Source organism: Notolabrus celidotus, chromosome 19, assembly GCF_009762535.1.
Source record: "Notolabrus celidotus isolate fNotCel1 chromosome 19, fNotCel1.pri, whole genome shotgun sequence".
Classification (NCBI taxonomy): Eukaryota; Metazoa; Chordata; class Actinopteri; order Labriformes; family Labridae; genus Notolabrus; species Notolabrus celidotus.
In genome coordinates this window covers 18,291,266-18,302,847 of record NC_048290.1, presented here as the reverse complement: position 1 = coordinate 18,302,847, position 11,582 = coordinate 18,291,266, and the positions used below count along the sequence as shown (strand labels likewise).

Genomic DNA, 11,582 nt, shown 5'->3' with positions numbered 1-11,582 from the left:
CATCTGTTTCTGAAGCGCTGTTTTGAGACCAATCGTCTGCGGCAGCCATATTGCTGCTGTCGAGCCAGTGTGACGTAAAGAGGCAGAGTTGAGCCTCCTAGCCAACAGCTGCAGCGTTCCTGCAGGCAGCTGTGCCTCTCATCGGAAGACTCATAATCTCAATATCTTCGAAATTGCCGTGTTAGAAGTTAGAGTCCTGCAGAAATGCTACATTCAAATTCATGCTAGTTTTCCGAGACTACCAACCCCAGCTTTAAGTTTGGTCACCCATTATTTCATGTGCAACACACAGGTTAAATAAATGAACCAGAAGAAGTAGGTACTCTCGGGGCACATGACTCGTAGCTGAGAGGGCTGTTCTACCCTTTTACCCGGGAGGACATGGTTTACGTTGCGTTTTCTGAATTGTCGTAATGTTTTCTGAATTACAGTTGTGATTTGCACTTCAGGGCCACTCTAATAATACTATCTTGTAATCTCGAGATAACGACTAAATTCAACCACTAACTCTGCTTTAATCCAGAATATTAAATACGTATTTCCTTTATTGATATATAAAATGATATTTCGTGTGTTGTGGTTTTATTAAATGTCATCATTCTGAGGTGTCTCGGGTTTGTTTTGTTCTGACTCCTCTTACTGACGTAGAGCGGGCAGGACGTGATGTTATTGATCAGAGTGACAGTTGAGACAAGTGTAGTGCGTGCCCTGAGCTTTGTCTCACAGGCAAGGTTTCCCGCCAGACATCGTTAACTTACAACACATCTTACCATCAAACAGTGAGATTAACGCTTTACTTTAGCGAAACGTGGCTTCTTTAAGAGCACCGAGATTTAAGAGTTGTCTTTTGTTCTACTTTTGGCGGGATTCAGTGAAGAACATGAAGAGGAGGTGTGCCTTAAAGGATGCGTTCAGGGTCTCAGTTACTCCCTCTGCGGTTGAACTGAACAAACCGTCTGAGCTGAAAGCGGAAGTTCACGGTTAGAGCCTGAGAGAGAGGGGTCGACGGCAGACCAGGGGAGTCTAAAACCACTATCTGATGGTCCAGGAGGAGATAAACCGGGATCAGGAGTCAAGGTAAGCGTGTCCTGCGTGGTTGGATTCATTTAAAGGTGTGGTTCGTTAGAGAGGCCTGTGATAACTTCATGTGTGTGTGTGTGTGTGTGTGTGTGTGTGTGTGTGTTTTTACACCAAAACAATCACTCTGCGCATGCCTCAAAGATGCCTCATGATTTATCAACATGATGCTGCTGCGTGTTTAATACCTGACATCACCTCATTCAATCACACCTTTCTCCTGAGGTCTCTTTAATGTGATTCTGCTGCTCATAATAAGAACCTGAACCTCCTTCAGGGCTGTCAACAGGAAACTGAAACTTCGATACAGACCTGTTAGAATCACACGATATCGATACAGATCGGGTTTAAATGAGGTGTCTGTTATTGCTTTATTTAAATAGAATATGTAGAAAAGTCATAGAACAGACAATAACACGTTACTCAGGGTTAACCGAGTCATATTTTCTGTTTCACTTTGTTTTCATCAGCTGTTTCATCTGCAAGCTCTCTGAGTGTTTTTAAAAGTTAACTTAAGACTTAGCTTTTTAATCTAGCTTTTAATTTGGAGTAATTTATTTTTAGCCCTGGACTGCATTAATATTTGTATTATTATAATTAATATTATTATTATTATTATTATTATTATTATTATTTTATTTAAATTTTTATTTTAATAATTATTATTATAATCATTGCTTTAACATTTATTTATATTATTAAATTATTCATTTATCTATTTATTTCTTGTATTCATCTGATCTTGTCAACGTTACCTTATTTTTAAATTTTCTTTCCACTATTACTTATTGTATTAATTTTACTGTATAGATTTAATTTTATTTCTAAGTATTTTATTTATAATCATGCCTTTTATAATTTTACCATTGCATTTGTTTTCTGTCTCTCTGTTATTCTTTGAAGAACTTTGGGCTGCATGTTTTTATGTATGAAATCCAGGGAGTCTGCACTGCAAATTATAATTATAACAATAATAATTAAATTTTTATGTAAAGCTGAAAAGTGTTTCACAAACAGCATTAAATAAGTGAACTTCCTAAACTCACAGTCTGAGAGGAACAGAGTGAACTCTGGTGACCGGTCTAAAGGTGATATGTGAGTCTAACCTGCACGCCTGACTCTCCTCTGCTCTTTCTGTAGATGAGTGAAATCCATTAAACCATCGACCCGCTGCGACACCATGACATCCACTCGCTGCACGTTGTTCCCAGAAGTCTCACAGAACCAGAACCGGTCTGAGACGGTCTCTGAGTCCACATGTGGGTTTTTTGATGAGCCTCCTCTGCCAGGGAAAGTCCTGGAGGAGAGCGGCGAGCGGACCTACACACAGCTGAGGACCAAGATGGATCCGCAGCTGACGAGACTGGACACCAAACTGTGGTACGTCCTGGTGTGACCGAGTTCTGTTTCACGTTAAGGTGTTAGGTTATTCTAAGAAGACTAGAACGTGAGAGGGACGGGAGCAGATGACAGGAGCTGAAATATCTGCAGAGTCATCGAACACGGGACGTCTGATGAGGGGGCTTCATCCAAAAACTTGAAGACTTACATCCTTAATCTGTCTAAAGTGTGCAGGTGAACTCAGGTGAAGTCAGCTGAACGTTGAAGCTCCTCAGGACAGAGTTTCCAGCTTCACTCAAATCATTTTACTTTGAGAGAAAAATGGCGTCTGTGCAAAGAGCTGAAATATTATAAATCATTGATAAGTCATATTTCATGTAATCAAAGTATCCTCTCTGCTCCTCCTCCTCCTCCTCAGCTCCATGTCCGACGCCTCCATGTGTCGTATCTGTCACGAGGGCGGGTCTCAGGAGGAGCTGCTGTCCCCCTGCGAGTGCTCGGGCTCTCTGTCCTCCGTCCATCGCAGCTGTCTGGAGCGCTGGCTGTCTGCCTCCGGGACCAGCTTCTGTGAGCTCTGCCAGCACCAGTTCACGGTGCAGAGGAGATCCAGGTCTCTGCTGGAGGTACGAGAAGCTGCGGTCTGTGATTTATAGCATCCTGTTGGGTCCACACCCTGACTCTACTTCCTGTTTCAGTGGTTACAGAGCCGCTGTCTGCGTCAGGAGAAGAGGACGCTGTTGGGAGACCTGGTGTGTTTCCTCCTCATCACTCCTCTGGCCTCCGTCTCCGGCTGGCTCTGCCTCCGAGGAGCAATCGATCACTTCCACTCCTCCAGCCGGATGGAGGCCGTGGGGCTCATCGCCCTCACCGTGGCCCTCTTTACCATCTACCTCTTCTGGACCCTGGTCAGTGAGACATGCGTTGGGATGTTTGTTACGCAGAGATGAAACTTGGTCTGAATAAAACGTCCTGATCACCTGTTACTACAGGGACAGTTAGCCAGCGTTGAGAATGTGCAATACAGACTTTTACATTATGACACTAATGTTTGAATTTAACTCACTTTGATTTAAAGTTCAAGAAACAGAAACAAGTCCAAAATCCATTCCAGGACTCAGTCTGATCTCATCTTAATCCACCATGAGCAGAGCACTTTGGCAAGTTACAGTGGCAAGGACAAACTTCCTTTAACAGGCAGAAACCTCCAGCAGGACCAGACTCATGTCAGACACACATCTGCTGAGACCGTGATGGAGAGAGGGATAGAGGGAGATGAAGAGAGAGAGAGATGATAGTGGAGAGACGGATAGTAGTAGTTTTAGCAGCTGGAGTCTGGCACGTCCACAGCAGCAGAGATCCAGAGGAACCTACGAGACAAGGGAGCTCAGGGACTCCAGAAAGGTCTATGGTTAGTAACTTTAATGGGACAGGAAGAGTTAAAGTAAGAGACAGGCAGACAGAGGAGAGAGAGGGAAAGACAGGATCCCAGTGTGGCAGTCTAAGCCTATAGCAGAATAACTAAGAGCTGGTCCAAGCTTGAGCCAACTCTAACTATAAGCTTTACCGGTTTCCTGACTTGGAGTAAGGATCACCTCTGAGTAAAGCAGAATCACCCTGATCCACTGATGAGGTGTGTTTTTAAGTTGAGTGTGTCTCCTCTGTGTCCTCTGCAGGTGTCTCTCAGGTATCACTGTCGGCTCTATAATGAGTGGAGGACGTCCAATCAGAGAGTGATCGTTCTGCTGCCCCGCCCACACAGCCAGGTGTCAGCGCTTCACTCCTTACAGTCCTCACAGAGAGGGAAACGGCCGTCCAAAGAGTCCATCGTCTGAGGACCAGGACCAGGGGACGAATCCAGGTCCAGGACCAGGACCAGGGGACGAGTCAAGGTCCAGGTTGAGGTCTTAGAGGTGGGGCGGACTCTACTCACATCCTGATCTACGTGCACTTTAAAACTCAGACTCACTGACAGTTTCTGAAGGAGCTGCTGTTTGAACGACAGGACAAATAACACACACACACACAATCACACACACACACACACACACACACACACACACACACACTGTCAGCTGATGGAGCGGCCATGTTGACTCAGGATGGAGGAGGAGCTGTAGAGAAAACGTTCAGGTTTAACACTGTGATGAAACACGGAGCGACAGGAGAACTACGCTGTGATGTTTGACATCTTTAAACCATCATGAAGAAAACTCTACGTTCTTTATTTTATTCAGGAAACAGCTTTAAAAAGTTTGTGTTTGTTTCAGTCAGTGTTCCTTTAAACGAGAGCTCCTATATTTATAAACCTGGGTCCTGTTTCTGCATTTTTTTGAGGAGTTACCCGCAGCCGTTAAATCATGTCTCTACAGAAACCAGACTCCTTTCACAAAAACAGAACTTTCCCCTCAGAGTTCAGGAGCTGCTGCCTCGTGTTACGTGTGTTTTGTGTACAAGTGTGTGTGTTCAGAAGTGTTGTGTAGGATTTGAACAAGCCGTACGGATCTCTGAAAGTCACAGTACAACAAAAACACACTCTATGATCGATGCTGAAGCAGAGGAGCAACCTGTCCGATCAGTGAGGTTAAATTAGTGTTTGTGTGAATGAGGTTTGGTGGTTTTGCATTAACACATAAGGAAGGCTTTTATTTTGAAAATCCTCACACAGATCTCATTCAGACATGTCTCTGCTCTCAAACACTAAGAACGTGAGCATGTTGGAGAGGGGAATAAGAACTTTTGACAGGATGCATTCTGATTGAACGTCTTTGACTTTTCCTGTATCTTTAAGTCTTTATTTTTACACATTTACTCTATTTTCATATTTAAGGTTCTTTAAGGAACTCCACTTCACATGATATTTGTCCTGTTGTCAGAAAAATCAAACAGAAGAAGCCGTGGATGTTTCAGACGAGATGGTTCTGAGTTAAATCTCATCCTTACTGTGACTCCTGGTTCAGGTGTGAGCTCGCTGACAGATTAACGTCATATGTCCACGGACAGTTTTAGCACTTTTGACCCATTTATAATAAAATATTTGACATTTATACCAAAGAGTATTTGTACGTTTTGTTTATTTCACGTGTGTAATGTTGTTGTAATAAATTTAAATGCTTTCAATAAAATGGATTGAATTTGTTAAACGGTTGTTTGAGGTTTCTTTAAGTGGACACAACACAAACATGTTCCTCTGCAAAGGGGCGGGGCCATGACCACCCTGAAATCTGATTGGCTATTTGCATCACCGGAGGCCGCACTTCAAAATCCAGTATTTGGGTTGTTAAACAGGTTTCTTGTAGTTTCTTTGCATTTTATCAATAATATTGTATTGTATTAAGTTTGTGATTTTGGACAAACATCTTGTTTTTTAGTCCTTTAAGTTTGAAGTTCAGCAGATTTAAAAGTTGCCACTCTTTAGAGTTCGTTCAAAGTGTGTCGGAAATCTGAAAATGAAAGACTGAAACATCAACAGTTTGTCTTTGTGAGCTTTATTTAGACCTTCAGTGATCTTTACAAAGCGAGTGAAGATTCAGGAGTAAAACCTGACCCCTTCCTTAAACCAAAGAGCTTTTTAAAAACTCCCCTTTGAGGTGACATAACAAAATACAAATCACAGAAGGTCTGAGTGACGAACTTACTAAATACTAGTCATCACAGGAATCACACAACATCAAAATACAATCATCCACCTGATTCTGTCTCACCTGAGCGGACGTGATGACTCTCTGTTCCTCTCTGTCAGTTTAAATTAAAAATGTAACAGGAAGTCTCTTTCTCTCTGAACTTTACAGATCATTAAAATCTGAAACATGAATGTAAACATTAGAAGGTTTACAACATGGACGTACTCTCTTTCGTTTCTGAAGAGGAGTTATGAAGCCCAACGAGGGCTTGGCCACCTGTCAGTCAACTCAGCCACGCCCCTAATTATGCATCATTATTAGCTTCAAAATAATCAAAAAGTACACAAAACTTAACCCGTATAGTTATCATCAACATTTAAATGAGCTATAGAGGCCCAAAATGTTTTTGTACCAGGCTGTAAACATGTTTATTTCTGCTTTTGAGCATGGGGCTCTATGGGGACTGACTCACTGCAGGAGACACACTCTAGTGGACTCTGGAGGAACTGCAGGAGACACACTCTAGTGGACACTGGAGGATTATTGTAAAAACATTGATAACATTAGTAGCTAATCTTGAAATAAAACTTTGAAAATAGTTTTCTGTCTTTCTTTTTGCCAGATGACTCCTACGTTTAGGGTTAGGGAACAGTTAATTATCAAAAGCATCAGTAGCAGTAGAACCAGCCACATTCTTATATATGTAGGCTAATTTTCTGCAGACCAGCTTAATGAAGCCACATTAAAACACTTTGAGGGTCAGTGGGGGTCGCGAGTCTTTGGCACCGGTATTTTGGGGTTCACAGGCTGAAAAGTTTGGGAACCCCTGCTCCAGTGGACACTGGAGGGACTGCAGGAGACACACTTTAGTGGACACTGGAGGAACTGCAGTAGACACACTCTAGTGAACACATGGGGAACTGCAGGAGACTCACTCTAGTGGACACAGGAGGAACTGCAAGAGACACACTCTAGTGGACACAGGAACTGCAGGTTTCCGTGGCTTCACTTAAAACTATTTAAACATAAACTAGAACATGAAAATAACACCTGTTAACTTAAAATACAAAGGGCATGTCTACATTTTTTTGGGGGGGGGGGGGGTGCTTTCAAATCAGTCTTCCAGTTATTTTTGTTGTGGCTGTTTTATACCAGCAGGAGGCAGCACATGGCATCCCACATTTGCATCTAATCTTGCCTGGCATCACGGAGGAAGTTGTCTAGTCATGAGGGAACACTAAAACCAGTCCATAAACAAATAAAAACCGCTATATTATTATCCTTAAATATTACTGTATTCCAATCATTCGGGTGTTGAGGGGTCTGAACTTTTCTGGAGACCTCCTCTTCTGACAGGGATAATCCATTTTTTTCTGGACTCTGCTTTCCCCGAGTCCTGAGGTTGTCCCTCTCACGATGACCTCCCCACAGACAGGGGGCAGTCTGACGTGGGTTGGGAGGGATATGTTACTGATCATTTTGGGTTGCTGGTTTCCTCTCAGCTCTGAGTTGCTTTCTGTCACTCAGCTCCTTGGATTATCTTCTCCTGAGGGACTGTCCGGTATCTGTGTTTCTTTGTTTTTACTGCCGTGTCTATCGAATGATCCAGATGAATTTGAAATGGGATCTTTGAGGTCTGGAGTCATCTTATCCTCAGCGCCTGCTCCTCTTATTGTGCTTTGAATGGGCGTTTGTTCAGCTCCATGGAGGGGGAGGGCCTGTCACCTCGGTCTCTGCTGTTCAGGGCCGCCCCTATCTTCAGGACCTTTGTGCTCCAGTCTCTGGAGGAGGCATTTCTAGCAATCCAGCTCCGCACCAGTCCGATGGTTTGATCCACCACCTGTTTGGCTCGTGTTGTGTTTGGCTGCAGGTCCATCCTCATCACTGCATGTTGGTTGCACCATTGGTTCACTTGGGCATTGGAGAAATGAGTACCATGGTCGGTCCATAGCTCTTTGGGCACTCCCTGGTACATGCAGGCCTGGTCCAGCATTTCAACGATGCTGCTGCCGTTGGGTTTTGTTACGGGGCTCAGGCATACATATTCTGACGCACAGTCCACGAGCACCAAGAAGTATCGCTCTCCCTTCTCTCCTGGTGGCTCTAGAGGTCCAGCCACGCCCATGCACAGTGACCTCCAGGGTTCAGCGCTCTCTGTGGTGGGGCTGCTGGACAATTGTGCCTGGCTGAGCTCGAGGTTAGGGTCCAGCAGGATGACTGTCCACCTTTGCCACCTCGCATGTGATGCTGTGCTGTTTCTCACCATCTCTTTCCTCAGGGATTGATGTATTCGGCTTGGGGTGATGACTTTAATCCCCCGGCCCTGTGCGAGCTCCTTCAGGCCGTCCCAGTGTCTGGCTAAGATTGCCAGATCTCTCTCCTGTGGAGGAAACTTCTGCTCCACCGAGGACAACGTGAAGCTCCACCAGGCCACCGTCCCTGCTCCTTCGTTACTGACTCGTACCTCAGCATCGTCGTCCTCGCAGCTGATTTCTGCCACTAATCTGGAAGTAGAGCTTCTAGGTTCCAACCTCACGGCTGCTTTAACCGCCTCCTTCAGTTTCTCCAGATTGTTCTGGTCTGTGGCGGTCCATGCCCACATTTTACCGAACTTCCTTTTTGTGGCCTCTCTCCTTTTACCTAGGAGAGCATACAGAGGTTTAGCAAACTTTTGATAGCCGGGGACATGGTCTCTCACAAAGTTGCAGAGTCCCAAAATAATTTGTAAATCCTTTATTGAGGCCGGTGGACGGATCTGCTCCAGCTTCTCCCGGTAGGTGTCTGAGAGCTCCAGGCCGGTGGAGACCTGGAACCCCAGATAGTTCACCTGAAACTGTCCAAACTGGCATTTCTTGAGGTTGAGCTTTAGTCCTGCTGCAGCGAGTTTCTCTGTGATCTTTTGCAGCTTCTTCAGGTGCTCTCCCTCGCTGTCGTCACTGACAAACACGCTGCCGCCATAAACGGTTGCTCCGAGGCCTTTCAAGACGTCCATCATTGCCGACTGGAAGACTTTAGACGAGTTCTTGTACCCTACAGGAAGACGCTGCCACACGTACTTCTGTCTCTTGTATGTGAAGGCCGTCTTCGCTTGCGATGACTCTGCTAGTCTGACAGAGAAGAATCCGTTCTCCAGGTGGATGCAGGAGTGAAAGGTCCTGACCTGCAGCGTCCTCAGTGTGCCTCGTAGGTTGATCGGACTATCTCCCTCGCATTTTGTTTGAAAGTTGAGGTCCTTGAAGTTCATCACGGGTCTCCATCCTCCTCCGTCTGACTCAGGTTTTTCTATCAACATGATGGAGCTGTTGGTGATGGGATAAGGTTCTCTTCTGATTATCCCAGACACCCTCAGCTCCTTCAATATCCAGTACAGTTTTGCAGCCTCCCATTGTTTTAACCGTTTCTGTTGGACTGGCCGGTGAACTTCCCCTCTAATGGTGTGGACGTATTTGGCTCCGAGGTCTCCGCAGTCATACTCAAACTGAGCCACCTCTGCGTTTGAGATGATTTGTCTCAACCTCTGTTTCCCGGCTGCGGAGAAGTCGCTGTCTTCAATCTTTTGTGCCATCACCTCCTCCAGATTCCTCTCAGGGTCAGGGCTCCCGCTGTGGGACGGCTCTGGTGAACTATCCATCCTGGCTACTTGTCTTCGTCCTCCTGAGCTGTCTTCGAGATATGATTTGTTTTAGTCTGTGGTTTCAGCAGGGCTCGGTTGGTCTCTCCTTCCCTGTTTCCTTGCGGTCTTGATGGTGCAGGCAACGTGGACTACCCTCGTCTGTTGGGTTTCACCTGTGCTCAGGTGGAAGTCCTTTCTGTATTCTCTTGGGTCGGCTCTCCTTCTGCTGAGGTTGGCAGATCTCTTTCGGGCCGTCTTCCGGCTGGATTTACGCCCACAAGAAAGGTACTGGACCAGTTCTCTCTCTCTTTAAAGACTCAGATCAGCAGCCAAATGAGTATGAATTCATTTCAGATCTATCTATCTATCTATCTATCTATCTATCTATCTATCTATCTATCTATCTATCTATCTATCTATCTATCTATCTATCTATCTATCTATCTATCTATCTATCTATCTAAGCACTTAGTTTAGTGCTAGCTTTGTCAAAGAACTTGTTGACCTTAGTTGAGCGCTAAGGCTAACTACTCTTTGATATTTTATCGAAGCATAAAATCAGAAACTTCCTTCTGCAAATCTTCTTAATCTGCCAAATGTTCTATATTATTGAACGCAGGGCGAGGCGATAACTCGATTAGAATAATATGACTGTAAGCAGTCAGTCACATAAATCATCAAATGAGTCACTAAATCAAACTCAGTCTCGAGCGCCGAGTCTGGATGAAGTTTGGAGAGAGAGAGGATCTGATCAGTACTACCTTTTCTTCAGGGTCAAAGGGTCAAAGAGGTGAAAAGGAGAAATCCAGTCCTGTCCAGGCTCCGTGTGTAATCCTCGTGTCTTCAGGAGAGCGGGGAGAGTTAGCTCTACAGCCTGATTGATGATTCAAGCTAGCTGGAAAATGGCAGTTCCTCCTGTCCTCAGCAGGAAACACCCTGCAGCTGCTCAGACGTTCAAACTCTGCCTCCTTTTCTCTGTTCAGATGAAGTTATTAAATTCAGGATGTTCAGATCTGTGTCTCTTATTAAAGGTTCTCCGTATGTGTGATCCAAAGATGAACTCTGAGTCTAAAGCAGAAGCTGAAGAACTTCAAGATGGTCCCGTCTGTCTCCTCCCCCTCCGGCCTTATCTCTCATTCTTTCTAAGCTCGGCCTTCACACACTTTGTATTAGATTTAGGGAGTTGGCAGTTCAGCATACACACACACTGACACACACATATACACATCCTCTTACCTAACATCCTGTAACCCTGCGCACTGCAGCTCTAACATGTTCAGCAGTTAAATCAATCGATGTGTGAAGTTTGAGTAATAATGAAACTTAAACTAAAGTTTCATTCTCTGTGCTCCTCGAGTTGCTGCAGACAGCTGGCTGCTCTTCAGATCCTTTAAACTAACATACAGACTAACTGTACCGTTAGAGTATACAGAGGAGGATTAATGCCACTGTATGTAGAAAACAGTTTGAAGGGCAAGCGGAAAAAATACATTTTTAAGATGTTTTTTTAATTATTCTGAGAAACAAAGTTGGAATACTAACTTCTCACAATTAAAAAAAAAGTATTAAACATTAAAACATGTTTTTCAATGGCCCCGATGGTCCTCTGTAAAATTATAACTTCATTCTCAAAATCTGTATTTTATCAGGGTCTTTTTAGACCCTGATAACCCTGAGGGTCTTTTTAGTCACTTGAAATTAAAGATTTCATTGTAATTTTTATTTCTGCAGCCCTTGTTTTGTCTTTTTATTTTAGATGAACTTGAAAATGTCTGTAATGAACTTCATGTTGTGATGGATTATTTCCCAATTTTGACCTTTTGTATTTTTGGATTCAGAGACTTTTTGACGGAAAGTACAATTATTTGTTTTGTTTTTGATTTTCCTTCACATTGTTTCTTGCTTGTTGTTAACTTGTGTGGAATCTTGAT

The 11,582-nt window shown here is 44.1% G+C and overlaps 1 protein-coding gene across 1 annotated transcript; it reads left to right on the top strand.

Moving 5' to 3' along the window:
• The first annotated feature begins 707 nt into the window (after nt 1–707).
• Nucleotides 708–5,469, top strand: LOC117830862 (E3 ubiquitin-protein ligase MARCH3-like). The gene is made up of 5 exons (XM_034709172.1): nt 708–1,077; nt 2,218–2,457; nt 2,837–3,041; nt 3,114–3,323; nt 4,092–5,469. Exons 2-5 carry the CDS (start codon nt 2,258–2,260, stop codon nt 4,248–4,250), a joined length of 774 nt encoding a protein of 257 aa, XP_034565063.1. The 5' UTR covers nt 708–1,077; nt 2,218–2,257; the 3' UTR covers nt 4,251–5,469.
• Nucleotides 5,470–11,582: the final 6,113 nt, after the last annotated feature.